This window comes from Peromyscus eremicus, chromosome 9 (genome assembly GCF_949786415.1).
Source record: "Peromyscus eremicus chromosome 9, PerEre_H2_v1, whole genome shotgun sequence".
Classification (NCBI taxonomy): Eukaryota; Metazoa; Chordata; class Mammalia; order Rodentia; family Cricetidae; genus Peromyscus; species Peromyscus eremicus.
Window position 1 is genome coordinate 90,824,076 of NC_081425.1, and position 16,557 is coordinate 90,840,632.

Sequence of the window (16,557 nt, forward strand, 5' to 3'; positions counted from 1 at the left end):
TTTCATAATTAAAAAGTCTCCCTGTCATTTTTTTGTGAGTTGGTGGCTCAAAGAAAAATCCATCTACACATCAAGCCACTGAGAAGTGCACAGTGGCATATTTAGGAGTTGTGGAAGAATAGCAGAGCTCGGGACACTCCCTGGCTTATCCCATTCCGGGTTCCAGGCTCAACACTGGTAGCCACAGGTACTTTGAGCATCCTGGTCCTGAGTCATGAACTTTTCTCAGTCCATGTTCAGGATAGACAAGGGCCCTGGATCTCCCTAAACTGTCCAGGAAGTTCAGTGTAAGGGAGCAAAGCACACACCTATGTCTCCAGGCAGTTAGTAGTCTGAAGACAGAACATGTGATTCAAGGTAAGTATTGCTAGCTGTCAAACTATGCAGGGATTCCTAAGCTGGGTTTAAATTGGAAATCAGACATGTCTGAATAGAAAATCCTGTCTCAGACCCCACAGTGTCATTGGTGAGATCCTCAGGAACTGCCACAGAAGCAAAGGATCATGGGGTACATGTACATGTGCGTGTGCTTGTGGAGGAAACGGGCACGGTGTCTGCCCTGTGGGAGACACATTTTTGTGTACGAAGCTAGAGGTGGGCACAGATCTGTGGGACTGAGGATACACGCAGAAGTGCTGTGGGCTAAGGTAATAAAAACAGTGGAGGTCAGTGAAGACCTCAGAGAAGGCCAACTAGAGTGGCTTTGGCAGAGTTCCTGGACTCCCACTAAGTGACAGGCAACAGGACCCGACGTGGCTCTCACAGGAGTGTCCAGCCTGCAGCATTTACAGTGCATAAGCTCCAATCTAGCTGTGAATGTGGCCCAACACAATTATAAACTTACTTAAAATGTTACACATTTTTGTGACCTTTTTTTTGGTAACTTGATCACATAGTTCTTTCATGAACTTTGTAAATAACAATGTCATGTCACAGTGACAAAAGATTGACATGCCTAGTGGAGCATGTGTGAATGACAGGCGAAGGAGGCCTGAGCAGACAGCGAGGCTGTGACACCCAAACTCCAGACATGACAAGTGAGATTGACAGAGAAGCCAGGAGTGACGATATTAGCAGTTGGGAGGGACAGACAGGACGCTTTCACATTCTGTGCTATAAAGACATACTCGGATACCATACGCATAAAGCAACAGTCAGTACATCACACACTACTACATAACACTCCACAGCGACTGGTTCTGAGTTAACTGCCTCTCAGCCAGAGGCCCCGGAGGAGTTCAAGGTTGATACCAACAACATTGCAAGAAGTTATTGAGCCCACACTTCCAGAGTGAGGGAAGAGTGCCAGGGATGCTAATGAGCGAAGCAGAGACATCACAGGTCTCAAAAGCCTGCCTCACCACCTGGCCTGAGGGGCAAGTCCAAGCTCCAGAATCATTAACTGCCTTTGTTCCGCCCCCCCCCCCATTCCTCCCCATATAATTTTCAGGCTGGAGAGTAATGGAAGATAGATCTCTATGACGCTAACCTCCAGTCTTCTCAGATGGCTGGCTCTCTGAATGGAGCACAACTTTAAGATTACATTCCTGTCTCTGCTTATTGGCAGACAGGCAGCACAAAGATGTCTGTAGTACTCAGGTGGGCACAGAGTCATCCTCTTACCATAAACAATCCTCCTCTTATTTTGTTTTTTTTGAGACAGGGTTTCTCTGTGTAGCCTTGGCTGTCCTGGAACTCTGTAGACCAAGCTGGCCTTGAACTCACAGAGATCTGCCTGTCTCTGCTTCCCGAGTGCTGGGATTAAAGGCCTATGTTACCACCGCCTGGCTCAGATCCCGCCTTTTAATGTTGGGTAGGGTTATCAGGTTACCCCTCCATCAGACCTATCTAAGGAACCTCATGAGTGCATCCGTGGTTCCATTTGTGCGAATATTCTGGTGCAGTTAGGAACGGAAGTCCTCGACTGGTGCCTGGGTAAAGACACGAGGAGTACCAGCAAGAAAAAAGAAAGAGTACCAGCAAAGGAGAAGTGGAATTGGAGCCAGCTGAGCAAGGGAAATGATTCCATCCCTCTAGGAGAAGGCAGGAGTTTATATAGCCTAATATTACAAACCCTAGACAGAGCCCAGGAGGAGGAGAACAAAGATCATTTTAATACGTGGCGGTCAGAGGACAAGTTGTGGGAGTCGCTTCTCTCCTACCACGTGGGGCTTGGAGACAGAAATCAGGTCCTAAGGCTTGGTGGCAAGAGTCTGTACTCCTTTGGTCTCCTGGTCAGCTCAGACTCCTGTTTTTACTTTAAGATTCTATCCAAGGCACCTCCAGAGTTACCCTATAATCTCGTATACTAACTGAAAGGGGGAGGGGAGAGAACTCGTCGCCGCTTTGGAGATGCAAGATTTATTTGGCTAATACTAAGCCAATCACAGCTCGTCGAGAAGCCCACTTATGCCCTCATGCGGGCCTTGCTTTCCGAGAGCCTCTCCTTTTCTTAAGTCTTGAGCTTAAGCCCTTTACAAAATATCATTAACAAAGGCTTTCAACTCTGCTTCATCAACGGGCTAGTTCTAAAATTCCTTTCAGCACTGAAGGCACGAATCTTAGTTTAGCCTGAGTCTAGGTGCCTTGGGTTGCTGAGGATGGCAGTACGCAGCCTCTCACTGCTGACATTCCCCATTCCCAAACATCCCTCCCTCAATCACGTCCCCTCACACAGGACTTTGTGCCATGGACCCTGACAGTTCCACTCTCTTCATTGTTGGCATGCCCGGGATTCCCAGTTTAGCACCGCTACTTCACGGGAAGCCTCCTCTTTGTAAATTCTCCAAGCCAGACTTCTTGGTTGGGCGAAGAATTCTCCTTACTACCGAGATTCGGGACAAATATTAAATGAGTTAATGCAATCAAGTTATCTATGTGTGTCCACTGTGCCTGAAATGCACGCACTCAGGTGCCCTGCCCAGGTGTGTGTGTTGGGGTAGCGGTGGTGAGCAGTGATAAGGGTTCTTTTACTATTGTTAAAAGATATGCCAGCACAGTCCCCACTCAGCCCAGGGGACAAAGGCCGCGGTGCTGCTCTCCGGGGTCAATGCACGTGGCACGCCCTTGCTTACAAACAAACAGCACGACCGGAGCGCATGCGCTGTTGGTCTCGCCGGCCTTAGGGGCGGTGCTTATCGCAGACCTAAGGCGCGTGCGCCGAACTCTCCACTAACGCTCCCAGCGGCTGTGGAGACTAAGCTTTCGTCGGGGCAGCCGCGTGGTCCCGGGTGAGTGTTCGGCCCCCGGACTGAAGGTCCGGTGGGGGTGCCTGCCCTTCGGGCTCCCCATGCGGCCGTGGCCTCGCGCCGTGGGCTTCTAGCCTTCTGCCGCAGAGCCCACCGGAGCCGTGCTTTCTCCAGCCCTCGGGCCGGCTGTCTTCCGGTGGGCTCACCTGCAGCCGGAAGTGACGCGTGGCGCACGCTCTCACCTGCGCGGCGGGCGGGCGGGGGGCTGTCGCGGCGCCGGGCCGGCCTCGGGGTCTGTGAATGGGGCCCCGTGTGCAGGGCCGGCAGGGCCCGCAGGGCCCGCAGGGCCGGCAGGGCGCTGTTGGGTCCGGATTACGATAATGGCGTCCCTTGAGAGTCGGGGTGGTGCATGCCCGGGCGCCTTCCGCACTGATGCAAAGTTGAGTGGGAAGGATTGAGATGTGAACGCTGTGACCTGGATTCCCTCGTGTGTCATCTTCACTGCGGTCGCCCTCTTCCAAGCGCTCGTCGTTTGCCTCCTGACTACTTCGTCTCAGCTGTTTTTGCTAGACCGCCTCCTATTAGCACTGCCTTGCTATTTCTCCATTATCCGTACAGTGGTCCAACCCGTCTTTTACGACTATTCATTGGGTCCTGCCGTTGTCGCCCATCCCGAAACTCTTTGAGAGCCGTTTCAGTGCACACTTGAAATAAAAATCTTTTTTACAAGCACCTTTTCTCCCAGACCTGTGGGACTTGGCCCTTCTTGCCTGCCCGTTCTCAAAACCATGCTTACTTACAGGTAGCTCTCCAGACCCTAATCCAGCTCGATCGTGGGCCACAGAACTCCAAGACGCAAGTCTATTTTCCTAGCCTTGTAAGTCTTGGATGTATCTGAAGCGATTCTGTAAGATTTACATAGTAAGCGAGACTATAATCAGCTATCTAACTTGGTTACAAATAAGTTCTAACTGTGTCCCATCCTCTTCATTATTTCGTTGCAAGATACTAACTGCTTTTGACCTTGATTAAATCCCATTCATACTTTAGAATGTTACTTTGTCAGAGAGGCCACCTCTACGTCATGCCTCCCTTCACAGTTGAGGTCTCGTTTACTGTAGAGTTCTGTACTTTCTTTTTATAGCCATCACCACAATTGCACTTTTATGTATCTATACTAATGCCATTTTTTTTTTAAATGCCTGACCTCCCAAGAGACTAAGCTTTGTGCACAAAGGAACTTGTGCGCCTAATACCTGGTATAATTGAGTCAGTAACAGTTTGTGTGTGATTTATTTTACCTCTGAAACCATAGCACTTTGATCAAAGCCTTCAAGTTTACATCCCCTCCACTAGAAGCTAATGGCTTGTGCCCTCTGCCAGTTTCTTTCTGACTAAAAATAAAAGAAAACAAACCCCCACCCCACCGTGAACTCCAAGCTGTTACTTCAGTTGCTTTTCTTTTTTTTCCTTTTTTAAATTTTTTTGGATTTTTTCGAGACGGGGTTTCTTTGTGTAGGTTTTGGTGCCTGTCCTGGATCTCGCTCTGTAGACCAGCCTGGCCTTGAACTCAGAGATCTGCCTGCATCTGCCTCCTGAGTGCTGGGATTAAAGGCGTGTGCTACCACCGCCCGGCTTCAGTTGCTTTTCTTCAGCTTTAATACTTTGCTCTCCAACTCCTACTCTGCCCATCCCAAGAACTGACACTTCCCCAGGCCTGCTCGCTCAGGAGGGGCTGCACAGTGCTGGAAGTGTTGGCCAGCCACAGTTTTGGACCGCACGCACCCACAGTATTCATTTCTCATCACCGGCTGTCCTTACAGGCATTTGTTCCAGACTCTCATTCTTCTCTCACCCTGTCCCAACTGTGACTGACTGAGGAGACACCCAGGCTTCTTCCTTATGGAGTTATTTTCTCTGTAGTCCACCTCAGCTTCCCTTTGCATCTGTAGACTTAGTTACGCCAGGAATCCCTCTCCAGCCAGAGGCAGATAGACTTGAGCTGCCTTCTGGTCACTTCTATTCGGACCGTCCCTGCTTGCTGCACAGTCTTCTGTTCAAGTCATCCCTTATGTTCTCTCTACCCATCACATCATATTGTTTTCTACCATCACGTTATATTTTTTCTCTTCACTTTCCAACAAACCATGCATTATTTTATCACTCTGTCTTTCTCCCTTATGTAGCCAAGGTCCTTAAGGGTAGGTTGCCTCCCTGTGTCCTTCTTTGCCCTGTTGCCTGCTGACCTTGGACAGTCTGGTGTTGAGTTTTTGTGTCTATTGCTTCACTGATTTGTTCATTTATTTTCCCCTTTTCTTCTTGTTTTCAAATGGTATATATATATTATATTTCATGGTTTTCAAATGGGAATATACATCTCATATATATATTCCCACTAACAGCATGATATATTTATATCTATATCTATATCTATCTATATATATCTATCTATATATCTATATATCTATATCTATCTATCTATCTATCTATCTATCTATCTATCTATCTATCTATATCTATATCTATATTGTTCGGGCTGGCCTTAAACTCACTGTCCTCCTGCTTCAACATCTTAAGTGCTGGCATTCCAGTGTGGCCGCCATGCCCAACCAGAAACTTCTTTTCTTAGCATCCTCCTTGAGCTACCAACGTCCTAATCTACTGAATCCTGCTTTCCTTATGGAATCTACTCAATTCATTTCTCTTAATCAGTACTTTATTCTGTTTAAAAATCATCAGTTTCCTTAAAATTTTTTTGTAAACTTATCTTTGACTATAATAAAACTATTGATAATTTTTGTTTAATTGACATTTTAACTTAAAAACAAATCCCTTTATACATAAAAGTTGAGCGCCAGGCGGTGGTGGTGCACGCCTTTAATCCCAGCACTCGGGAGGCAGAGGCAGGCAGATCTCTGTGAATTCAAGGCCAGCCTGGGCTACAGAGTGAATTCCGGGAAAGGCGCAAAGCTACACAGAGAAACCCTGTCTTGAAAAACCAAAAAAAAAAAAAAAAAGATGAGCAAATTTCTTTAAGCTCTGAGTATGTGTATTTTGAATTCCAGCTCTTACAAGGCTCTGAACCAGAATTTCACCCTTGTGTTGGAGGGTGACTTTTCCTCTAACTATAATCAGGAAGCCCCCAAAGGGAGGAATAGTCTCTTTTCGATGTTAACTTTTACCATTCAGTGTTTAGTGTTAGTTTCTTCTTACCCTCCTAAGTCATGATCTCTGGCACTGTCAGAGCTTTGGGACTTCTGGGGCTTCTTGCTCTTAGAACTGTGTCCGCATCCGCCCAGCCCTTTCCCCTTGAACTCGGAATTGCATTCAGACCACACAGTGTCTCCGTGTTGTGACTTGGAACAAACTCAGCAGCACACACACACACACCCCAGCTTCCTGTCTGAGAGTCTTCTTGTGATTGAAGTCACTTGTGACTTGGTGGCCTAGGCCACTCTTGTTTTGGAGCCCTGTCTAAACCTTCTTCCTTTCAGCAGATATGGGGTGTCCCCTCACGTTAACCTCTGGCCGGGGATTCAGTACCAGAGATCAACTCATCTCTGCTCTTCCTGGGTCCTGGAGAAGCTCCCTTCCCTGAGCTCAGGTGGTGTCGTCTAGTCCGTACTCCCACCAACTGGCTTGTACTGATTGGATTCTCCAGTAGAAAGTGAGCCACCAAAGGCAGAGGCTGCTCAGTTGTTGGCACTTTACATCCTAGCATTTGATTGCTGGGATATTTTATCCCATGAGGAATGAGTGGGTTGTGCTTGTGGGAGCAGAATTTGTGATCATTTCTTAGAAATAAAGTTTCAATGCCTAAAGAAAGTTTATTAGTTTTCTACAGCTAAATAGAAAGTATGACTGTCTCTTGGTTGTTTTTTAAATGTGTCTATTTGGTATTATACCAGTAATACGGTGAGTATGTTCTTTTGTGAGAAGTTCTGAGTGTGTGATAAGATGTGAAAGTTCATTTCCCCCTCACTGCTCCTGAGGCATCATCCAGCTGTTGCAGGTGTTGAGTGGTCTTTTCAGATGTTCTATATGCATCCCCCACACACAGATGCACATCCTCTTTATCGACACTGTAGGACATAGTTGGTATCGTCATGTTAGACTAGGCATTCTTGGACCTGTGTGTGAGTAGAGACAGTCTCTGTCCCATAGCTTACACCCCATTGATGTGATGATGGGGTAAAAGCAGAGCATGCTTTTTGAATTTGATTCTTCTCAAGCTAGTGGTATGTGGTCCAGTCCTCTCTTAATGATGCTGGGCAGTGGCAGCGAACTGCAGTTCCCAGGCAGTCACATGATCACTGAAGCCAGCAGAAACAAACTGAAAATAGCATTTTGTGTTTGTCTGAGATAAATGTCTTTGGGAACTGGAATTGCTGAGCAGAGGTTAGTTACGTTTAGACGTTTGACTGACATTTCTAAATTGTCTCTGAACAGACCTATACTAATGTATAGTCCCACTAATAGTATGCGAAGTGGGTTCTTCTTACTTACATTAGTGTCTGTTGTGCCTGCCAACCTGACAGGTGAGAAATTATATTGTACACGGAAATGGAGTTAGTTTTTAAATTTGTATTTAAATTTGTTAAAATCGTGTATATTTTGATACTATTTTTCCCTCTTCCACTTCTCCCCATCATCCCCACTTCTCTACCCTCCCAACTTCATGTTCTTTTTCTCTCTCAACAAATAAAACCAAGAAAAACATCAGAAAATAAGAAACAAAAACTGAAAGTCAGACTAGACAAACTAACAACAACAACAACAACTCAGTGAGCCCAAACAATTACAAGACATAACAAAAGTGCACAAAAAAACATGGGGTCAGCTGTATGCTCAGCAGCTACTCCTGGGCGTGGGGCCTGCCCGGAGTGTGACTCATGTCCCAGGGACTCTCCGTTGAGGAAAGCGGAGTTCCCCTTCCTAGCAGGTATGGTTGCAGATAGCTTCTTGGTTAGGGATGGGACTCGTGTCTGCTTCCCTTCTTAGAGCTGGGGTTTTGTCTGGTTTTCACCCATGCAGACCCTGTGCATGCTGTCAGTTTGAGTTCATATGGGTCAGGCCTGTTGTGTCCAGAGACACCGTTTTTCCTGGAGTCATCCACCACCTCTGAGCCAATCAATCCTCTTCTTCCACATAGATCTCTGAGCCTTGAGGGTAGAGATTTGATGAAGACATCTGAAATGGAGTTATCTTTTGAGGATGTTTTACTTAATCTTTGAGATTCTGATATGTTCCATTTATTGGATGGGTGTTCAACTTTGAAGTTTCTATTGTTATTCCCATAGGAGTTCTCACATTACTGATGCTGTTGGCCATGCCACTCCAACATAAAGCATTCGTGCCACTGCCCAGTGAAAATGCTAACTGGTGAAACAGCAGCTGGGTCACTTCACCTGTCTTAGAACGTTCTGTGGATATCACTCAGGATTGGGCCGCTGACTTTCTCAGCTGCTGTCTATGTGTCTTTTGTTGCTGTTACTGTATTTATTTTGGTTAGCTTTTCTTGTTTATCATAATTTGTACTCTTTAAAGAAATTAATACTTAGAAACTTGAATTTATTTAATTGGAAAGTTATTGATGTTTTGAGAAATCGTGCATTTAACATATTTAAGAAATTGTATACTGATAATTCTGTAAACCAAAAGGCTCATCAGTGTTTTTCTTTTCCTTTTAGATACTTTGTAGAGGATGCCTCATGACGAAATCCCCAACTCACCTCAACCTCAGGAGCAAGACTGTTCACTAAGTCAGCATGTCAGTGCTAATGAAGACATGCTGGTTGGGCAGGAGAGTGGTGGGGACTCAGAGGCTGGGGAGTACCTCTCTACTTCCTGTGAGTATGGGCCATCCACATCTGCTGAAGCTTGTGTGTTGGCAGCCACAAGGCGAGGGCCAGCCCTGCTACACATTGATCGGCATCAGATCCCCTCAGTGGAGCCCAGTGCTCAGGCCCTGGAGCTGCAGGGCCTGGGTGTGGATGTCTATGACCAGGCCGTCCTGGAGCAGGGTGTGCTTCAGCAGGTGGACAGTGCCATGCATGAGGCCAGCCGTGTGGCCCAGGTTGCTGATGCGGAGAAAGATTATCAGTCAGTCCTGGATGACCTCATGTGAGTGTGGGCCTTGTTTTTTCAGAACTTGAGTTGAAATATGACAGGGAAATTCAGGGAATAGAAAGCTGAGATTTGGAAACAGTTGGTTAGGATAGCCCTCCATTTGCATTTTGAGCTCCAGTTCCTTCAGGAACAAAATTGCCTATAGGTGGGTGATCGGATCAGCTCCTAAAGTCCTGTCCTTGCCGAGGGTCTGGGAGAGAAAGGCTGTCCTAAAGCACATGCTGAGTGCTCCTAGGAGATATCCATGGGAGTTTCATGCTCGAGATACCAGAAGTGTGTCACCCATCAGCACCTTTCTCTCTTCTGTAGTTTGTAGTGTGCTCTTCCCAAACTTAATGTTTATTCCTTTGGCAGTTTTTCAGATTCTCATTTATAAAAATATTGAGAATAAACTCCCTGCCCTTCATTTCCTTTGTCCTATTTTTGACTCTAAAGAAAGATTCAGTCCTGTAGAGACTTCTTTTGTGTTGTAGAGGAGAAAGACATGGGTTCTGCTGAGAGCAGTCCTCCCGTGGGGAAGGTGGTAGGCCAGCCTGGGGGAGAGGCCAAGAGTTGGGAGGTAGTGGAGTGTGGAGCTCACTTATGCTCCTGGGGGATGTCTGGGTAGGGTCAGCCATAAGGAAGAGCAGCGAAGGCCTGGCTTGGGGGAGGAAAAGACGACCCCGGTGCATGGCTGGGGAACGACGACGAGGCAGGTGAGTGGCCTGATGGTGGTGCTGCCCAGCTGGAGAGGCCGGGAATAGGTTGCTACAGACGCTTAAAGGGCACCTTTTCTCTTAACACTTCCTTGTCTCTAATTGTTTGATTTGTTTTAGTTCAAGTGATTATTATTGTTATTAGTTAGTTTTGGCCCCCTGAGTAGCGCATCTTTTTGCTTAGTGTTTTGAAACCGTTAGTGTTCCCTGCAATGATCCACCTTCTGTGATTGATCTTGGAACTATGTCTGCTTTCTATAGAGGTGTCAGAGGAGAATGCTATGGAGTTACTGCCTTAGATAGCTAGTAACTTGCATCGTTACCCTGAAATCTGTAAAGAATACAAACAGCAAATTATGACATTGATTTTTTCCTTTCAAAATTAGAAGCAGTAATTTTGTAGCATTTTAGGAGCAACTAATTTTCAGTTGTTCTTTTCTCTTTACACCATGAAGTTTATTGTTATGGTAGAAGAATTTCCAGTTCTGTGAAAGGAAAACATTTTCACAGATAAGCGATTCACTTAAGGAAAATGATTAAGCACTTTTAGGACTTTGTCAAACTTTGGGAGGCTTCTGTGATGTGTATGAGTTTCTTCATATATAAAGGAAACTTAGATGGAGTTCTGTCCTTACCCCACTGTCTTGAATAAAGTAGACACTAAAAAAATGCTTGTAGAAAAAATGAGTCATTTGCACACAGGTGTGATAAGTGAAGCACCCAGAGAAGAGAACAGCATTAGTACTTATCTTATGCTTCTAATCTATTTGTAGCTATGAAGAATGCATTCTGCTTTAGTTTTGTTTATATTTCAGATCATAAGAAGTAAAATAGATACATTTTTATCATTTTCTCTACTTTATGCTATGAAAATGTTACCACGGAAAAAAAAACAAGCAATTCTTCTTACTTTTCAGGTCATGTACAACATCCCTGAGACAAATCAATAAAATTATAGAGCAACTTAGCCCTCAAGCTGCCACCAACAGAGATGTCAACAGGAAACTAGATTCTGTAAAACGTCAGAAGTATAACAAGGTGATGCTAAATGACATGCTAAGTACTGCATTTAAACAAAGTTACAGGTCAAGATCATTTACCAGCTTAGGAAGTGTTCTGGAGAGAACGTGTGTTATGTGAAACAATATTATAATAGAAAAACATTTTTTTAAAAAAGGTGTATTTTTACTTTAAGTGTATGAGTGATTTACCAGCATCTATGTATGTGTATCATGTGTGTGCTTGGTGCCTGCAGAGGCCAGAAGAGGACATTGGATCCCTTGTAACTCGAGTTGTGAGCCACCATATGGATGCTGGGAACTGAACCCAGGTCATCTGCAAGAGTAATAATTGCTCTTAACCGCTGAGCCACCTCTCTAGCCCCACAATAGAAAAATTTGGGGTGCCTTTTTTTTTTTTTTTTTTTTTTTAGTTTTTTGAGACAGGGTTTCTCCATGTAGTTTTGGTGCCTGTCCTGGATCTCGCTCTGCAGACCAGGCTGGCCTCGAACTCACAGAGATCCACCTGGCTCTGCCTCCCAAGTACTGGGATTAAAGGCGTGCGCCACCGCCTTTAATTTGTGTGATCTGACAGCTCTGCTATATAGTATTTTTAATAACCCATACACACAGATACATATCCATATATATATATACGTATGTATATACATGCATGTTTCCATCCATTCATCCATATTTGTGAGTAGTTCTTTTGTGGTTTTGCATGCTTCCTCACTTCTGTGTTCTTTCCTGGTCTTCCCTGTCACCATGTTACTCTTCCATTCCAGCCTCTGACTGGGATGTGGCCTCTCACTCAGTCCCTTTGCTTTGTCGGCCTTCGCTGTCCTGCTTAGGTCTTGCTGAGCCGAGAGTCTCCCTTTGTTTCCTGTGGATGCAGCCATCACCCCTCACAGGCTCCGTCTCTGCTTTGGGTGCAGTCAGCACAGCCACGTCGGGGCTGCCTCTAGAGGCAGAGAACTCAAGGGGAGGAAGATCTGTTACCTAGGATCCTGCTTTGCTCAGGCTGGAAACTTTGGAGAGTGGGATTTATCTACAACTTTGTGGATTTGCACACCTCCGTGTGGAAAGGAGTGGCAGTAGCTAGGAAGGACGGCATTGATGGTTCAGTTCCTGGGCTTGTGGCTGACTCGTTGCAGCACATGAAGTACTTACGCTTTTAAGTGTAGGTGAAGGCTGAGGGGAGACTCGGTTCTTGTGGCCCTCCTTTTATTTTCCATGTCCTAGTCCGTTATTTCACCCAGATGTCAGAGCTGGCGGTAGTTCAGTGCAGAGGAGTCTTCATAAATCAAAAAGGGGGCATTTGGCTTCTTGGGGATTGGGATTTTAAGGATGGAAAAGACCAAACTTTAGGTGACTGGGTCATGGCGTGACCTAATTATATTTCCCCATCTTTCTTTAGCAAGACCTCGGTGTTTGGGATTTTCAGAGGGAAAGTGTTTTAAGTAGCTATTCTGGATGAGAGGAAGACTGAGAAAACAACAAATTAAACGTCGTGGTAGCATGCTGCTGTTTGCGTTCACCCTTGTTCCCCCCCCCCCCCACACACACACACTCCAATGCTAAAGGAGGGCCTTGTGTGCTAGGCAAGAGCTCTTTTCTCCATGAAGATAATCGAAGCACTTTGGTCTGGTTAATTGAGAGGCTTTAGAAAGGCCACACATCTGAGTTCTGATATGCCAGGGGAGACAAAAAAGGAGTCTGAGGTACATGGAGGAAAAAGGCACAATGTCTCTCAAAGCTTTTGGTGGGGTAGGGTACTGTAAAGGATGCCATTTCTGGGCAGTTCTCAGTGGGCATGACTTTAACCATTTAAGCTCTTGTGTGTTCACCACTCTAGGCTGTTGCGTGCCTTAGCCGTTTGGCTGCCGAGGTCAGAGACTGAGTTTAGTGATGTATCCAGAGTGTAAAGAGGGACCCAGAGAACGTTTCCACCTTCCACATCAGCGCACGTGATCTAAGTGCTCAGGCCCAAGGGTGAGGGCAGCCTGTGGGCATGGCTGGCTGCCTAGGAGCGCTCAAGCCAGTGTGCTGCAGGGCAGGGAATTGCTCAGATACGGCTCTCTGGTGGTGTTACCTGTGGGCTTTCCATTTCATGTTTATTTTACTCTTGACTAAAAGTTTAAAAATTTTGTGGTACAATCCTTTGTATTTGACAATAAATCACTGCATTTTATGTCTTGTATTTGGGGTTTACAATTCAAGGAACAACAGCTAAAGAAGATAACTGCAAAACAGAAACGTCTCCAGGCCATCCTTGGAGGGGCCGGGGTCCAAGTAGAACTGGATCATACCAGCCTGGAGGAGGAAGACACAGGTGAGGATGCTGGGGACAGCTTGCCATGCTCTTAATTGATGCTTGGTGCCTGTATTCAGGGGAGGTGTTGTAGAACACATTGCTTTCCTTAGTGTCAGATGGGTCTGGGGAAATCTTGTCCTCCTTCAGAACCAGAGCTCTTAAGTGACACAAGGTTTTTAGAGACTGAAATAAAATGTTAACCTAGTTCTCTGGAAGTTAACTGATGCACATTTAGTGTTAGGCTTAACAAATTGGAAATTTAAACATTCTTATGCATTTAACTTGATAAAGAGAACTAGCATCGTGATTAAGTCTATTTTGTAATCCCAGCATCATCAGTCAGCCTCTGTAGATGCTCACACTGTCCAGCATCATCAGTCAACCTCTGTAGATGTTCACACTGTCCAGCATCATCAGTCAGCCTCTGTAGATGTTCACACTGTCCAGCATCATCAGTCATCCTCTGTAGATGTTCACACTGTCCAGCATCATCAGTCAGCCTCTGTAGATGCTCACACTGTCAGCATCATCAGTCAGCCTCTGTAGATGTTCACACTGTCCAGCATCATCAGTCAGCCTCTGTAGATGTTCACACTGTCCAGCATCATCAGTCATCCTCTGTAGATGCTCACACTGTCCAGCATCATCAGTCAGCCTCTGTAGATGTTCACACTGTCAGCATCATCAGTCAGCCTCTGTAGATGTTCACACTGTCAGCATCATCAGTCAGCCTCTGTAGATGTTCACACTGTCCAGCATTGTCAGCCAGCCTCTGTAGATGTTCACACTGTCCAGCATCATCAGTCAGCCTCTGTAGACGTTCACACTGTCCAGCATCATCAGTCAGCCTCTGTAGATGTTCACACTGTCCAGTATCGTCAGTCAGCCTCTGTAGACGTTCACACTGTCCAGCATCCTCAGTCAGCCTCTGTAGACGTTCACACTGTCCAGCATCATCAGTCAGCCTCTGTAGACGTTCACACTGTCCAGCATCATCAGTCAGCCTCTGTAGATGCTCACACTGTCCAGCATCATCAGTCAGCCTCTGTAGATGTTCACACTGTCCAGCATCGTCAGTCAGCCTCTGTAGATGTTCACACTGTCCAGCATCGTCAGTCAGCCTCTGTAGACGTTCACACTGTCCAGCATCATCAGTCAGCCTCTGTAGATGTTCACACTGTCAGCATCATCAGTCAGCCTCTGTAGATGTTCACACTGTCCAGCATCATCAGTCAGCCTCTGTAGATGTTCACACTGTCCAGCATCATCAGTCAGCCTCTGTAGATGTTCACACTGTCAGCATCATCAGTCAGCCTCTGTAGATGTTCACACTTATCTTTAAGGAACATGGTGGGCTTTCCAAGTATTCATTCTGTTAAGGAAAGACTTTCAAGTTAGACCGTGGCCAGTATTCCTTTCAAGTACTCTTCAGGGTGGTTGTGCTTTGGAAAATCTCTTGGGAAAATGTATAAGCTCTGGAACTAATTCTTTCTTTGTTTCTGTATTTACACACTGTTGGCGTTGCTTGGCCAGTACCTGCTTGAAATGTAAAGACTGAAGCATCTTAGACTTTAGCTGATGAAGCAAACATTCTCTTTTAGCTCCTAGAATGTTTTCTTCATGTAGCCTGGAGGACTAGTGTGAAGATTATAACAATGGACAACAGAAAAAATAAATGTGTTTTCCTCCCCTACCCCAAACAAGATCTCACTTATAACTCAGGCTAGCCTCAAAATTGTGATCCTCCTGCATTGTGTGTATGTCTTCACTCATGACCTTAGATTTATTTTAAAGCTCAGTCTCGTGTGCTTCATTAATCTTACATCGGTGTTTTCTGCCGCTTGGGCTCTGGCTTTCCCACTAGTAAGGGAAATCTATTCCTGTCTGTTTGTCTAAAGCCGGCTGGTCTTTGGTTCTGGTGATGCTTTAGTAAAGCTTGGTGCAGAGTTCATCGGTACCTCCCTAAGTCCTGCAGCCTCTTTTCACCTCTGCTGAGTCAGCCTCTTGACAGCAACTGGTACTGCCTGTGCCTTGAGAGAGCCTCAGAGGCTCGCTGCCTCCTGGCTTCTTTTCTGCCCTCTGATTAGTTCTGGTTAGTTATTTTGGTTAGTTTATCCAGCAGTATATCAAATGCTGATATTGCTTAGGACTTGTGTAGTGCTCCTGTTCTGTTTTCTCTCCCTGAGTATCTCATCCCATGGATCTGGTGTCTTACAAATCTGTAGTCCCCTTTTTTCTGAACTCTTGGTTTGCAGGATACTTCTCCATCTGACCACTAGCCATCGCTGCAGACTGGTTCTTCTCTTTGTCCTTTGCCCTTGTCCTGTCTGCAAAGGCCATAGAGCTGAATGCCAGAGTGGCCAGGCTTTGGGGACCCAGCTCTGTATTGCTGAGTGTGGACCTCTCTCAGCCCTTCAGGGGTCAGGGAAGTATGCTGCCCACATGCTTCCCTGAAGCCTTTCCTGTGGTGGCTATGAGGTTAAGAAGTCCTTTTCCTGGGTGTAGGTGGTATAAAGAGAGACTACAAACACAGTGAGGCCTGGCTTTGCCAGTGTGACCTGGAGGGTAGCAGGCGTGCTTACCACCTTCTCTGTTCAGCAGCGTACTGGGTACTGTAGGGATAGAAGAAGAGAAGCTCGAAGAGTAAAGGTGGGAAAGAGAATCCATCGTTATTCATAGCCGTGTGATGGTTTATATAGAAAATTCAAACGATTGATGTGGAATCATCCCATGACTTTTAGTAAATAGCATTGAATACATATACATAAAAGTTAGTCACTTTTGTATGCCAGGAGAAACAAAAGATAAAGTTTAATAAAGGTGCCAGTTGTAATCTAAATACCTAGAAACAAATCTTAGTAAAAAAGGTAGTTCTACAGTATCTTATACATTTAAAACCTGCAAAATGTTATTGACAAAGAAAAACCTAAGTAAATGGGAAGATATACTGTAGTTGATAGAGTATTATAAAGATGTTATTTCTTGCCAGTTGTGCAACTGTAAGTTTCTCCAGTCCTACCTGGTTCCATGGTCACATGTTTCCACGGTCCCGCTCTGGCCCTGTGGTCCCACAGCCACTTATAAAATAATCACTCAGAGACTTACTATTAATTGCAAATTATATGACCTGTGGGTCAGGCTTCTTGCTAGCTCGCTCTTATAACTTAACTCAACTCATTTCTATTAATCTATAAGTTGCCATGTGGCCATGGCATTACCGGTCTGCTGGC

The 16,557-nt window shown here is 45.6% G+C and overlaps 1 protein-coding gene across 1 annotated transcript in view; it reads left to right on the forward strand.

The window, feature by feature from the left end:
* Window positions 1-3,138: 3,138 nt before the first annotated feature.
* Window positions 3,139-16,557, forward strand: part of Ercc6 (ERCC excision repair 6, chromatin remodeling factor) — a 77,247-nt gene continuing 63,828 nt past the window's right edge. The window contains exons 1-4 of the mRNA XM_059274118.1: window positions 3,139-3,230; window positions 8,879-9,311; window positions 10,930-11,050; window positions 13,234-13,345. Of these exons, the coding sequence (XP_059130101.1) occupies window positions 8,893-9,311; window positions 10,930-11,050; window positions 13,234-13,345 (652 nt within the window). The 5' untranslated portion in view covers window positions 3,139-3,230; window positions 8,879-8,892. The remainder of the gene's footprint in view (window positions 3,231-8,878; window positions 9,312-10,929; window positions 11,051-13,233; window positions 13,346-16,557) is intronic.